We start from the raw sequence: 15,200 nt of genomic DNA, 5'->3' as shown, positions 1-15,200 counted from the left end.
GCTCTGCTGCATTGTGCAGCATCCAGTTTTGTAGGCAAGTGGTGCTGGTCTATTAGTAATACTTACATGGCTCTGGAAAGCCACTATAAACTCCCTGGCACAGAACTCTTCCAGGCATTCTAGACCCCAGCTGAAGAGAGAAAAGGAGAAAAGTGGTAGGACTTGTGGGGAGCTGTTGTCATCTCCTACTATTCACAGAGCTCTCAGTGCAGTCTCTCTTCTTTCCCTGCAGGTGGCAATGGTATGGATTCTGTAACAAAGAAAACGAGGCAAGATGGATCAGAAGTTACTGAAAGACGTAAGGAGAACATTTTTTATTTTTATGTCACACACCAAAATCCCAGAAGTGGATGCCGAGTTTTGTAAGGGATTGAATGCTGACCAGAGGTCCAGAACTAAATTCTGCAACTAAATACTGTTGAAGTCAGGATAAGGAACAGAATGGGCCAACATCAGACATTTAAAGACGTGTAGCATGACCTGATTGTTTAACCACAGATGATTGCCCTGTGGTAGCATTTCTAGCCAGTAGTGCAGACATTTGGATTCTCCTCCTACCTCTGATATCAATGCCCCGTGTGGCCTAGAAAATGGTCTTTAGATACCTTTTTTGGCTGTGTGTAAAACAGAGGATAAGTTTCCTGCTGGCATTATGGGAATTAACTAGTAGGAAGCTAGTAAGGGGTCTGACCATGGGCTTTGCAGTTACAGCAATGGCTGTAGGTTCAGAAGTGCCCAGAAATAATAATACTTCCATGTTTTACAGGGATCTTGTAAAGAAAAGAAGTCTTTCATGGCAGTGATGTTCTTAGTTACTGTAGAGTTAGAAAGGCCTGCAAACAAACACACAGCGTTGTGCACTAATGAGACTGTAGCCCCCGGGCAGTGTGGTCTTAAGGGACTTTTCTTTAAATGAGTCAATCTTCTTTGAATGAGTCATGCTGTTCCACGGAAATTAAGTAGAACATTGATCTTGTTTGGTTATATTAACATGCCATTACCTCTGCACCCTTTTCTTTCCTCAGTTATTACAGAGACTGTAACCACAAGACTGACGTCCTTACCACCCAGTAAGTAATTGTCAGTCATTACTCTACTTTTGTGCCCCTCCATGCTATTTGGCTGCATTATTTCCATAAATCCCTGGGTGCAACAGGTCTTGGTGCAGAAAGATTTGCACCCAAAGAGAAGCTATTTTCAGAAATGCCTCTCCCAAAATATGTGTTAGTGGAGAGAAGGAGCAGTATGTGGGGAGCCGTCTGGGTATTGTCAGAAACAAAGCTGCACAGTCCACTAAGACTGGTAGACCAGACTCTCCAAGGGCTTAAACCCAGATATAGGGTCTCCAGTGGTGACTGTCTCTTGGGGACAAGGGTCAAAAGTGATGGGTCTGCAGCCTCCACTGCTGGGGCTGCAGTGTATTCCGCTGTCATCTTACCCAGTTGACAACAGTGAGTGAATCTTCTGGGGTAATATCAGATGTCACAGGTGATTTCTACCTCAGTAGAGAAGTACAAGTACCAAGCAGGGAAGAATCCTCCATCCTCTTTATACCACCGTATTCTTGATTAGCTTGCTGCAGCTGAGTTGGAAAGGAATTGCACTATCATCTCATTTATATTGAGGGTTAACAGGAGTATCCTTCAGTCCATGTATGGAGCAAAACTTGAATATAAACCTGCTGGGTCTGCAGTGTGAATGCTTATCTGCTCTGCCAAGACACTTCTCTGCAGTTCTGATATCTCACCAGACATGAAGCTATACTTGTAATTGAGTGTGAGGACAGTCTTGCAATGTCCTTGCTCTTCTCATCTTTTACCCTGAATATCTCATTTTGTGCTCATCTCTTCCAGAAGGAGGGAGCAGCAGTGGGCTCAAAACATCATCCCACGCTGGAGGGAGCGGAGTGGAAAAGAGGTCTTACACCCACGGCAGCAGCTATGTGACTTCAAGTAAGGAATGAAGACATTGCACAGTGAGGAAACAGAGAGCAAAGGCAGGATAAATGGTCTGAGGAGAGATTCAGGGCAGGGAAGTAGGATGAGCCAGAGGTAAGGAAAACAGGGTTTATGAAAGTAGTGGCAAATACTCAAAGCAAAGGTATTCCTTCCCTAAAGTGGGGTGTGAGGATGGGTGAGTAAATGGCAAACTTCCCATCTTCCACAGGGAAAACCTGATTTCAGGAGAACAACAAAAAAATGCCATTCTCACTGTTATTAAGAAGTCATTCGGAAACCAAATTTCCCTTCTTTCAGGATTTCCAAATCACAATCTTTCTGACCATTTTTGTTCAAAAGACAGTTTCGATTCATCTTTTTGCTGATCTTGCTGAGGATAGAGTACTATTAAAGAACTTCCTAGAAAATATTTTCTTTTGTGTGTGTGTCAATGGCTTTAGCACTTTGAACAGTCTGCCAGATTTTCTGGACGTGCTAAATCAGTACATGCTGTCTACTCCATAAAAACAGGGTCCTTCTCTAACAACATTCTTTGCCCAGCTGTTAGATTGTCATAGCAAAGTTTTCTGAAGAATAAGCTTCCTAGCCAGGTTTCTGGTGCACCCCCCTCTCTGTTCCCAGTGGGGCAGACTGTGTAACTACGCTTGTATAAAATACTCTCCGTGCTCCAGAAGAGCTGACAAACCAAAGGGAGTGAAGTGCAGTTTGGAAGCTCAACAGGAGAATTAGCCATACCCAATAGATTTGACAGACACCTCCATACCAATTAAAGGCCAGAGTGTGGAATCACTTTGCTTCAGGGCAGATGTGAAGTAACTCCAGTGAAGATGTCAGTCTAATTGTCTGGACTGGCACCAGTCTGAGAACTGAACCCGGCCCTGCAAACTCAGACAACTCTGCAGGATTGCCATCTTCATTGTTATTTCTTTGCAGTGTGTGGAGGAAGAGAAGAGTATCTGAACAGAGATAATGAGTTCCTGAAGTTTCACAGAGCATTTTCTAATCTCTGCTTTCCCACTCTGCTTGCAGAATGCCTCCAACAGAGGCCTACTTGTCACAGTAGTTCTTTCTGCTGAATTAAGTGGAAAAGTTACAGAACAAAACAGGTCCTTGTAGAGGGGAAAGTTGGCAAGAAAACACTGTTGAGATCACAAGGGCACACTCTTTTTGCAGTGATGGGTAAACAATATCTAGTCTGATCCTGCTGATCAGCATGGATATATTGCACTTTATGACAGGACTCCCTTTTTGCTGCACTCTGATCATACTCCAGCATTAGATTTCATACAAGAGTATGAACACATTAGCTATGGCTGCTCAGTTCTTTCTCCACAGTACTGATGTGAATTAGGAAGTGAAATTCCTTCCTCTATATAAATATAACAACCACTAATAACCTCCAGGCTGCCTTGGGCCTGACACACACCTCAATCACTTTTCCAGAAAATGGACTGACTAAGGCATGACTAAGTGAGAGTGTGGATAGCTGCTTTGGCAGGGAAGTGGACTCATCGCTGCTTTCCCTTATCTCATGAACTGCATCCTTCAGCACTTTGAGTTTGGCTTAACAATCTCCTGGTTTTTGCAGCCTGTGTCATATAACACTTGAGTTTACAGGTGGATCTGTATCCAGACCAAAACCCAGCACCATCCAGAGCCAGACTTATTCCTGCTCAGGGGAGATGGCTCATTCATCCCCCTAGGCCAAAACCTGCTCTCATATATATCATTGACAAGATTTGTTTTGAAACCACAAAGATAACCAGTACTCCTCTCTGCACTGAATGCTGAGATCAGTCAAAGTTAGTCCCAAATGTCGTTCTTGCGCATCTCTGGTTGTGAGGTACCGATGCAAATTTGTCCAGCTCAGAAGACAGTAGCATAAAGCACCCAGGGCATCTAGGGTGTACATCCAGGGCATATCTTCAATTTGCTGAGGGCATTTTGTTTTACCTATAGGTGGAAGTGGCAGATTGAATTCATCATCATCCTCTGGCTACAGACAAACCCAGTCTCCCAGCTCTACTCTCACCAAATCACCTGGCTCAACATTTGAAAGAAAAACCTATGTCAACCGCCATGCAACATATGAAGGTATCACAGAACATGCCATAGAAAGGAGGCGATGTGTAGTCTGCACTCCGAGGTCACATTAATGCAGGGTTGTCCCAAATAACACAAGAATCCCATTGTGGTTTTGCTAGGAAATAAGCCATCTGGGACACATTTTAATGATTAAGTCCTATTTATAGTAATGTAAAGGAGTTGTGGCATATTTTTGTTGAAAGGCATTAGCAGCTTTTTCATGTAATCCTGAATAGCTTTTTTTTAAATGGAAATGTTTGTTACCCACTGGGATTAGACAGTTACCAGGAAGACATGTTTTGAAAGCTTTTAATGATCTTGTTCAAAGTATTGATGAACACCTTTCTGTTCTTTTCAGGGAGCTCCAGTGCCAACTCTTCTCCTGAGTTCCCCAGAAAAGAGTCTGGTATGTTCTTTTTAGAGCTGTCCCTCTGAACGTTATGGCAAGGTCATGTGAGTTGGTGACTACAGTGGCTTTTTGCACATTGCTATGTCTTGCTCTACCTATGCTGCCTCTGTATTGGGCAGCCAGTGCAGCTCCATGACTTCGGAGGAGTTACTTGGGATTTACGTTAATAGCTGACAGCAGGGTCTCTAGCTGATACATATTCAAACCGAGGGTGCATACCATATATCTGCTACCCTCAACTGCTTTTGTGACGCTCCACATAGGACATGGACAGGAGAACATAGACATTTCCTCCCCCTCCTGCCATAGCGGGGAGAACAGCTCCAAGCAATAAAGCCCAGACTTTTAGGATTTTGAGCCATTGCTGGATATACTTTTCTAGTAGTTCTTTTCTAGGCTTCAACATGTTTATATGGAAAGATGAACTGGCTACCAAGTGACATATTTACACTGAACATTATCAGCAGGTATGAGCTTGCCCTGTCCAAACTCTGAGCTGCTGATTTTACTCAGTGCAGATAGTGAAACAATATGATAAGGCAGTCTTTCTGGCTCAGAGAGGAGGCAGAGTTTCAGAGTGTCCAACCTTGGTCAGTGGGGTAAACAGGCCTATTAGCCTCCTTTTGGCCTGTTGAAATGGGAGATCACCATCTATAAACATTTATGTGTACAAAAGGAAACAGCAGTTGGTCCAGAAATGCTAAAGCTGCTACTTATTCTTTAAGATACCTTATGGTCTAAAGGGGGCCTGGTAGCAACTCTAAGGGTTCAATTCCCCCAGCTGTGCCCCAAGTAAAGAAGGTTACTGTCTGAATCTGAGCACTCTGAGCAAGATCCATGTGTTCATTTTCAGAGATGTCACAGGCAGTAAAGCCTAATACTGCTTTTCTCTCATTGCTGTTCACAGCATCTGCCTCCACGAGAGGGAGAAGCCAAAGTCGAGGTGAGTGGTACTGTTCTTTTAGAAGTCTCCTTTGTTTTCTTCAGTATGATTCAGGGTGTGTTACATGGACCTATTCCTTAGCTGGAATCAACCAGTTTAAGAGTAGAGCAGTCAGGTGAGGTATGTGGATTTACACCACTGCAGATGTGAACCATTTATCTGTAAGCAATTGCTTAAACAAGCTCGGTGTAAAAATTAACCCTGGTGAAGGTCGTGGTGGCTTGGACTGCGTCAGAAAGGAGGACCTACTTGGCGACCTGGACATCTGGGGGCGTAGGACATAGTCTTCCATCTTGTCTGTTCACTACCATAAACTCAGTCCATCCATGCTCTGTGACCTGCCTCTGTGACCTGACATATTTACAGATCCTACTGCAATCTATCTTACAAACCATAAGACCATACCCTGAAATGATCTCATGCTGGTAGTAAGGAGATGGTGAGGAAATTATGGACTTGCTGTGGTCTGTTTAGCCAGATCACTGTAAAACTCTGCATTGTTTAAATCATTCAGCACTTCTAATAATTTATTAACAGCATTGGGGAAAGCAGGAGTATATTGCTCTGTAAGAGTGTAATATCTGTTCCCAGTTGCTTGAAGAGGAAACTATAATGTCACTTTATCCAAGTTAATTTTAGCAGTGGGTATAAATCAAAGTGTGCTCTTGCACACTCCTGGTGAGTGTCACAGTTACCAATTATTCTGCCTCAGATCTTCACAGTCTCCTCCAGTACACTACATACCTGAGCTCCCAGCAGAACTAGGCCATACTTAAAAAACCAGACACCAGAGAATCAGCTCCAGCTTCTCATATTACTTCAGAAAATAATTCCAATCCATCAGCTTCTCCACATGAATGCCAAAGCTAGTGTTTCTTTTATAGTGCATGCACTGTCAGATTTCATCTTGAGGAGCATGTTTCACATGTCCTGGCTGGCCAGTTTGCTTGTTGGTAGCAACCTTGGTTGCCCCAACCAAATCACATTAAGTCTATAGTCTCTTGTGCTGGACAGTAAAAGACAGTAACAAAATTGGGTACCTGGTGAGAATGTTGGCTTAAAACTGGCCTGGTTACATTCAGTGAGCCAAAAGAGAAGTCAGCAGGTTGTAAGAGACTAAATCATGCAGGCCATTGTAGAGATGACAGTGTGAATTTTACCCAAGAAATAGTAGGGAATTTGTGTATTTAGTAAGTTTCTTTTGGCTCTCTAGGTTTTTGTCCAGAAGGACAATAATAATAATTGTGATGAGTGGGAATATCAATGTGATTGAGGACTGCATAATTAGGCCTTCGGTATGTCTGGCAGTAACAATGCTATTGACTTCAACAGAGGCCCTCAATGAGTAAAATATAGCATTCTGGAATTAAAAGTAGCAAAACGTAACCCCAAAACAAAAAGTCACCCAAACCAATTTACAACCAATTCACATGGGCCATGAGTGCTGCTCAGATCAAGCAGCAAGACAGCAAGATGGAACATAGACAGCAAGAAGGAAGGAATTCACTTCAGCCTAAAGATTCATTCCCAGCCCAGGGCACAAATGCATCTCACTCCATATTCGTGATCTGCTTCTTCTCTTCCCAGAGAGTGAAATAAGAGTCCGACTGCAGAGCGCATCTCCCTCTGGCAGATGTAAGTGCCATGGCTTTTATTCCAGGGGGATCAGGTATAAGATAGAGGGTGTTGCTGCTCTGGGTATGTCTGCAGTGTCTCTGGGACCCAGTCTTCATGATGACAGATAGCAGCATGTCATTCTTTTTTTCCTGTTAAGAACATTCATTTGCCTCCCCTTTCTGAACAAGGAAGCATGCTGTGGGTTAGATGGTGGTCTTGCAAGATGTAGTTGTACTTAGTCCTGGAAATGAGGCCCTGAAGCTTTGTTATTAAGTAAGTGGCACCCCCAGAAAGTACAACTTCATAGCTGCTCACAGGTAAATGGTTTAGCTGGGGCAAGATTCCAGATCAATGAAACAATGGCTTTTGGGTGAGTCTGGACACTTGCTTTTCCTGCCAGGGACAGAGTTGGATGATGTGAAACGTTTGCTGAAAGGAAGTCGATCAGCCAGCTGCAGCCCTACTCGATCACCGTCAAGTACGCTCCCGATACCAAAAAAGGCTGTGGTGGAGACAAAGATGGTTACCGAGAGCTCTCAGTCAGGTACTTGGCGGAGGACGGTGAGCAATGCTGGAGCCATTCCAAACATTATTTGCCATAAAAATACCAAGTTGCTAAGAACATCCATGTAAGAATACATGGTCTCTGTCCCAGACAGTGGTGGCAATACAGAAAAGGGTCAGAATGCTGGAGGGCTGTCCAGATGTTGCCCTAACAAGAGCCATCTTGGGTAGCTTTCTAGTGACTTGTCTAATTTCCATAAAGCTGCCACCAGCTTTAATTCAGAGGTGCTTCTGACAGAGACAAGAGCTCTAAGCAAACATGTCTTAGAGCGATTTGATCTCTTATCTCCAAGCAAGATGGAGATAGCACTGAAGACAACATTTGGGTCAGTGTTTGATTTATTGGCCACACCACATGGTTCAGAGATCACTAGAACTTGATAATAATAGAAGTGGTACTTAAAATACTATAACCAGCTTTTATTATTTATAAGCCTCCCCACAGTGCTTGAGGCAGTGGTATTCACATTCACTCCACTGTCCTTCACCAGTATCTAGGAACAAGCAATACCTTTTTTTTGTGCATGGCTCAAATCTTGTCTAAAACTGGGAATTTTAGTCCAATACACTAGTGAATCGCATGTGGGAAGCAAAAGTCATATGTCCCATGGCCCAGGATGATTTATTAACAGAATGGCGGACTGAACTGTTTTATTCTGGTATCATAGCATCTACAAGCAATGAAATCTCTTCAAGGTGTTTTGTGGATGATCTATGCTATCAGCTCAATCTTTATTCCATTGGTTAAAATTCAGGTGGGCTGTAATCAGCTGGCATTTGAGATCAGTTATACCATGTTAACCTGGAGTCATTGTGTTGACTCCACAAGGGTAATTGAAATTTAAGGCAGATGAAGTTGTTTGCCATGTAAACCTGCAATGCATGCTAAGCCACAAGCCTGGTCTCATTGAAAACCACTTCTGTTTGTTTGGGTTTTTTTACAGTGTCGGGGACATATGATACAACCATACTGAATACCGCCCTGCCTTCATACATGTGGTCCTCCACTCTGCCTGCTGGGTCTTCCCTTGGTGGATACCATAACAGCTCTTCCTTGATCAATGCTATGTCTCACTCTACAGGATCAGGTATGCTCCCTGGACTGCCCAAGCTTTGAAGCATGTAACTCCATACTGAAACTGGGTCAACAGCAGTGCTTTTTTTTTTGCACAGCAAGAAGAACTAAAATGTTGGAAGAATCGAGGTGGCAGGGGATATGCTTGAATTTTCTCTGGTTTTCTGTAACTTGGTGATCTCTGCTTCTACGCTGACTGTATTTGAAGATCCTTCTTTGTGAGGATCTATTGTCCTGACTGCCTGATCTGTTGCTAAACTTTGATGATAGCTTTATCAATGAAGTCAGGCTTACATTCCCTATCAAAACTAGTTTTAGACTCTACTTAACATTGGATTATCCTGGCCCGTTCTAAGAATGACTAGGCCTAACCCTTCAGTCCTCATACACTAAAGATGTAATCAATAAGTGTTGAGTGTGCTTATACCTTGTAAGGCCCACTTCTAAATGCCAGGGATGCTGCATTTCCCAGCTGCAGAGAAAAACCACAGGAAGCTTTATGATAGCATACTATTAAAAGCTTTGCTTTCTCACATTGTCTCGTGATTGCAACTTGTCTGATGGAGGATTTTCTCCCCTTTGTCAGCTCAGTAAAAGAGTGGTTTGGTGTCACAATTTTCAAGATTTTTCCTCTGTGCAATTATTGTGCATTTCCACTAACTGCATTTCCAAGTGACTCTGACTTAATTTCTGTGACTGTGCCACTGACCTTTGGGTGCTGGATTTCCAATTCCAGAGAAGTAATAACATTTCAATTCCTCTTTTTGCAGTTTTTGGTGTTCCAAATAACCTGGCTCCCAGCAATCATACTCTGAATGCAGGCCTGAGCACTTCCTCTACAGGTCAGATTTTTCTCTTCTTCCCTTCACACTTTCACAGCACAACAGTCCTGGCAGACATGTACAATGAAATAATACCTATATCACTCTGTTTCTCTTCTGTTCCTCATTTCAGTGTCAGCAGCTTGTCTGCACACCCCGGTTATTCTTTGGTTACGGTGGATTTATTCTGAGTTGGCCCTGTATAGCTGCTGTTACCTCCTGACTATTTTTGTCTGGGAGGCAGGGAAAACTAGAGATTTTCCAAGGACAATAATTCATCTTTTGAAAGACACCAGTTAGGCCTGCCTGTTTTTTCCCTAGAACAACTCAGGATAATGCCTTAAAAAATAAACCCCTGTGTCCTAATCCATAAAGACCCACCGCTCCTCTGTCAGTTTTCCCTATAATTTCCCTTTTCTTCACCTGGCTCATGACTTCTAGCAGACTCCCTTCAATGGCACTAAACCACTTCTCTTCCTTTCACAGTCGCACACACTATGTCTACACAGCACAGTGCCATCATGCAGGGTCTCTGACTGGGCGTGCAGAGAGAGCAGGGTGTATGAGAGCAGTCTGTACACTGCACTAATATTGCCACAATGATTGGTGCCACCTTCCAAGCTGTTTGCTTCTCTCTGGACAGTACTTTGACACATACTGTGTGCAGTTGTCTCCTTAAATTTCCCTTAGTCAGACCAAGCCAGTTTTCTGAATTTACGTTTTTTCCAAGTGCCTCACCTGCAGAAATGTCCATGCAGCCAGGAGAGTGGCCTCGCAATCTAACTTAAGATAATGTTTTAAAATGGTCACCATTATTGTCCTGGGCCAACAATAACTTATACAGTAAAATGATCTAAGAAAAAAAACATTTTGTAAGGAAGATCTTTGAACAGAAATGCTTAGGCCTGTGATGCCTCCAGCTAGCTGGCGAAATTTCTTGGGAGAGGTCATTATTATCACTGGTTTTGTTTTTAGCCAGAATACCACCTGCACTGAAGGACTCCTATAACCCCCATTGCAATGCTTTTCTTTGCAGTGTTTGGAGTTCAAAACAATCTGTCTCCAAGCTCTTCAACCCTGACCCAGAATGCTACTGCAGCCTCCGCAGGTCAGCAACAATTTAATCCTAAAGAAAGCGTGAAGGTCACCAATGTGTGCTGCCTTCTCCCACCTTTTCTGTAGTGACTAGAAAGTTCATATTGACAGAGGCTCCTTCATTACCACCTTCTTGTGTGGAACAGTGTAGTATGAGGGGATATTGAGGAACATTTCCTCTGCTTTGCATGTGCAGGAACAGCTCCCAGTGCCTATGTAAGCACTAGAGATTTGCTTGCTGGGGAAGCCCTTGCTTGTTTGAGTTGTCCTAGGTACCCTGAATGAGAAAAGATTTTTTAAATGGTGTGCAGCCCAAGGTTGGTGCGTGTAGGTACCTTGTTATCCTTCATCTCTTTCATTCTCAAATTTCTTCATTGCAGCATATGGGATGAAGAACACTTCTCAGAGCAACACCATGGCAAGTACTGGTGTGTCTGCCTCAGCAGGTGAGTGTGTCATTCACGGTTGTTTAGGCATGGCCTTGTACAAGCATATCATGATAAAAAAGAGTTAGAGATTCAGCCAGCTGAGTGACACTAGCACCTGGCTCCTCAGGAGCATGACTTGTCACTAGCCAAGTCTCCCACCAGTACCTTTCTGAAAAGAAAGAAAATGAGCCAGAAGCTAAGAATGGGCGAATGAGCTGGTCTGATTCAGATCTCCCCCACTTTGTGGTAACTCAGATGATTTAATTGCAGCTATTTCTGCTCAACAGGCAGGTAACTGGATAGAAGATTACACATGTGAAATTGTGCTTGATTTGAAGCCAAAACATTTGCAAGGTTGCTCTTAAACATCGTTTTGCAGTAGTACCAGCCTCAACCACTGAAAAATTATGGAATTGACTTACACGTGATCAGATTTTTTTTTTTTAATGAGAGAAGTTGAGGTCTTTCTACTGGCCTTTCATCCTTGAATTGTTGGGATTCATCTTTTCCAGCTTTTTTCTGCAACTCTGAGAGCTATAAATTAGTCTTTTATTTTTTGTATAAGGGAAGCCAAGTTTCTTTTGTAATGCAAGGACTCACAAAGATGAGGCTTAAAAATAGATGTAAATAACACAGAAGTTATGATAACATTTCTAATACAGGTTTACTCCAGGTTTGTAGTAGAATAATGGAATAATACCATTCTTGTTATCTTGATTTTCAATGTTGTGTCAATTTGTGTCCAAATTCGGGTTTGTACACCATTCCAGGCATACTTGATACTGCCTAATGGCAGAAGGGTGACCACACCGATGCTTTTGAGCCTTGTTTGGCCTGTGCCCAACCTCAGTAAGCTAGACTTCAATGCCTCATAACCACACGTGGCTCACAAGGATATGGAGTGCTTTGTGCTTGACAGAGTAGGTCTGCTAAAGGTGCTCCTAGGCTCGAGATGTGCCGGCTCTGATGCCCCTTGAATGTCTCTCTCAGACTGAGTTTCTATGATTCTATAGTAAGTGTGTTTGAGAAGCAAAGAGGTCATTGATCAAATCATTTCTATATGTGATTGAATTCCAGATGCTCCCCATTTCTGGTGGCAGTTGCTCCCCTGCTAGTGAAGTACACGTCTTTAAAGAAATCTAATGACATGCACAGCTCTCTGCTTCAGTGACCAGTGTGTCTCTTACTGGGTGTTTATAGTAGTGGCAACCCCAATCACAATGGGACTAACCTATTTTAATGAACAAAAGCGTTGCGGCTTGTGGTTATGACTCATTGGCCCATACTCATCTCCTCCTCTTTCCCATCCTTTACCAATATTCCAGGGGGAACCGTTCTGAGCTCCCAGGGAGATGACATTCTGCGCAAAGACTGCAAGTTCCTGCTGCTGGAGAAGGAGAACGCCCCACCAAAGAAGGAGATGGAGCTCTTGATCATGACAAAGGACAGTGGCAAAGTCTTTAGTGCCTCTACCACTGGGCTTAATGGAGGTAACTTCTCTTTTTTGGGACGTGTATATGCTGAGGGCAGAGAAATGGCATCTGATCATAGAGGGAGTTCAGAGTTCAGGACACTGCACCTGACTCAAACCCCTGCAAGCCAAACAAGAAGCTCTGGCAGCCAGTTAGCCTTTAACCGTGCCAGCTGCAGTCTATCTCTAGCTTTTGCATTTGAAGCTCCAGAGTGTGCCTTGGAACATTTCACAAATCTCAGGAGCTTTGAAAGCAAAAACTAGATCTAGTTTAAACAAGCAGAGCTATTGTGGCTTCCCGGTAAAATACATGCCTTTTGCCAATGAAAGAAGATAGGCCTGGTTGAACTTCTGGTGTAATATTTTTAATTATATTTGGTTCCTGTTGAGGATCCTTTGTAGAAGACACCTTGAAGAAAGAGAAGCAGGGATTTTCCTCCTCTTACGCTACAGATACTGGCCTAAAATCAGATGCAAATGGTAAGAGTTTGTCCCTGCGGCAATGCAATAGAACTTTTTCCTTCTGCCTCCGTTACTACCTCCCCGTTGCAAGCCCATGCTCTAAGTTTGATCATGCATAGAAAGACTGTTAAAATCTCTTTTACTGCTGTTAAAACAGGAGGACTGAAATCTGTGCCAACAAGGGACAAAGCAACTTATGCAGGTAAGTGATGTGATTCCAACTTTCATTGGAGGGAGCACCAAAGCACAGTATAGAAAAAAGCAATCGTTCTTGAGTGACATGAGTGATCTCTGTACAATGACATCAGAGGGAAAGCATGTTCAGGAGGCTACTCTGTCTGTAATGAGCAGAGCACACACCAGAGAAATTGGTACCAGTGGTTTGATTGTGGGTGAGTGAGCAGTTGGGGTATTTTTTTATCGCTGGAGAAAATCAGATAGCTGACAGTACAGCTGCATCCTACTACCAGGACAGATTTATGGGGAGGAGAGGGCTCAGACAGACTATGCTGGCTATTGCTGTCATTTATGGCTCAAAACTATAGAAAAAATTGACCCCAAGGGTATCACATTTTTAAGCTGTTATTTTAAAAAGTACTGAGTGTTGTCCCCTGTTGGAGTTCCCATTGGGAATGCTGTTCCCAGCTTCTACAGGGACTAGAATTACACCCACCATGTGCGGAGTGGAGTGTAAAGATTTTTCTCCATAGCCCTTTGTATAATGGATCAGACCTTGGTGTCCTTACTCTTAAGAGATTCTTGACTCTGAAGTCAAGGAACTCTTCATTAACCAGGAGTCTGCCCCTTCCCTCTTCCAGAAATAAGAAATGGTGATGCAGGGGGTGCAATCGGATCAGCACCATCCTGGTGTCCCTGTGGTTCCTGCTGTAGCTGGTGGAAATGGCTCCTGGGTTTGCTTCTGGCCTGGTTGCTTCTCCTTGGATTGCTTTTTGGACTCATTGCTCTGGGTAAGTAATAACTGAGGAACAAAATGTTGAATGGGATAGAAAGACAAGCAGAGGGTATAAGCTGGCAAAGAGACCAAGTACCAGAGATACCAAGCCAGAAAACTGAGGAGGAGCACATTCAGCTTGGTGGTGACTGCCACGAAGATATTACAAATGGACAGTAAGAATGGTTAAGGAATAATAAACCTTTGATGAGGGGTTATATGGTCTTGGGGTGAGTAGGATAGGAAAACTCCTGAGATCTGAGGTCTTACTTCTCAGAGACTAACAGATTCCAACGTTGTCATTTAAACTCCAGATATCCCTGCTAGAAAAAAAGATACAAAGAATAATCCTGCAAAACTCAGTGGCCATAGCTTTCTGACAGAGTGTTGCCTTGTCCCTGCTATTAGAAGTAGGTATTTCAGGCATGCGTCTGTAGCAGCATGTTCCCTAGCATTTTACTTTAACCTTCCAGCGGAAGAAGTGAGAAAGCTGAAATCTCGTGTGGAAAACCTGGAAAAAATCAATGGTGGCCTCCTGACAATTAACCAAGGGAATTCAAATATAGAAAAGGATGTTTCAAGAGTAGACTTTCTTCATGGTATTTCACCCTCCTCAACCTTCCCTTATGAAAATGAAGAATCGGTTTGGTTGATGGTGAAGAACAGACTGAACAAGGAAGTAGAACGAGGTGAGCTATGTCTGTGATGTTGCATGAGACCAGTTTATTTAAAGGAGAGTGGGAGGATTTGATTGCCCAAGGGCCTAAAGACCAGGACTTTTAGAGTGCAATGAAGTTTGTCAAAAGTAGTGCCCTCACCTGTCCTCACAGACAGGCTGTGCTGGAGCTTTCCATTTTGAAAGAACTAAAGAACTACATATGAACCCACGCCTTATTTCTCACGCTACTTTTGTTAGCAAGGTGTCGTGGTTTAACCCCAGCTGGCAACTGAGCACCACACAGACACGTGCTCACTCCCCCCACCCCAGTGGGATGGGGGAGAGAATTGGAAGAGTAAAAGTGAGAAAACTTGTGGGTTGAGATACGAACAGTTTAATAATTGAAATAAAATAAAATAGTAGTAGTAATAATAATAATAATAATATTAGAATATACAAATTGTGATGCACAATGCAATTGCTCACCACCCGCCCACTGACGCCCAGCCAGTCCCCGAGCAGCGGCCCCCCCGGCCAGCTTTCCCCAGTTTAGGTACTGAGCATGACGTCACATGGTATGGAATGTCCCTTTGGCCAGTTTGGGTCAGCTGTCCTGGCCGTGCCCCCTCCCAGCTTCTTGTGCATCTCCAGCCTTCTCAGTC

At 43.4% G+C, this 15,200-nt stretch overlaps 1 protein-coding gene across 1 annotated transcript in view; it reads left to right on the top strand.

The window, feature by feature from the left end:
- Window positions 1-243: 243 nt before the first annotated feature.
- COL17A1 (collagen, type XVII, alpha 1) overlaps window positions 244-15,200 on the top strand; it is a 36,859-nt gene continuing 21,902 nt past the window's right edge. The window contains exons 1-16 of the mRNA XM_009328442.1: window positions 244-298; window positions 1,854-1,952; window positions 3,918-4,052; window positions 4,402-4,449; window positions 5,360-5,395; window positions 6,983-7,030; window positions 7,413-7,556; window positions 8,521-8,664; window positions 9,422-9,493; window positions 10,509-10,580; window positions 10,948-11,013; window positions 12,321-12,485; window positions 12,857-12,946; window positions 13,086-13,130; window positions 13,747-13,896; window positions 14,354-14,569. Of these exons, the coding sequence (XP_009326717.1) occupies window positions 244-298; window positions 1,854-1,952; window positions 3,918-4,052; window positions 4,402-4,449; window positions 5,360-5,395; window positions 6,983-7,030; window positions 7,413-7,556; window positions 8,521-8,664; window positions 9,422-9,493; window positions 10,509-10,580; window positions 10,948-11,013; window positions 12,321-12,485; window positions 12,857-12,946; window positions 13,086-13,130; window positions 13,747-13,896; window positions 14,354-14,569 (1,585 nt within the window). The remainder of the gene's footprint in view (window positions 299-1,853; window positions 1,953-3,917; window positions 4,053-4,401; window positions 4,450-5,359; window positions 5,396-6,982; window positions 7,031-7,412; window positions 7,557-8,520; window positions 8,665-9,421; window positions 9,494-10,508; window positions 10,581-10,947; window positions 11,014-12,320; window positions 12,486-12,856; window positions 12,947-13,085; window positions 13,131-13,746; window positions 13,897-14,353; window positions 14,570-15,200) is intronic.

This window comes from Pygoscelis adeliae, unplaced genomic scaffold (assembly GCF_000699105.1).
Source record: "Pygoscelis adeliae isolate BGI_AS28 unplaced genomic scaffold, ASM69910v1 Scaffold317, whole genome shotgun sequence".
Classification (NCBI taxonomy): Eukaryota; Metazoa; Chordata; class Aves; order Sphenisciformes; family Spheniscidae; genus Pygoscelis; species Pygoscelis adeliae.
The sequence above is the reverse complement of the archived record's forward strand: the minus strand, read 5'-3'. Positions and strand labels throughout refer to the sequence as shown.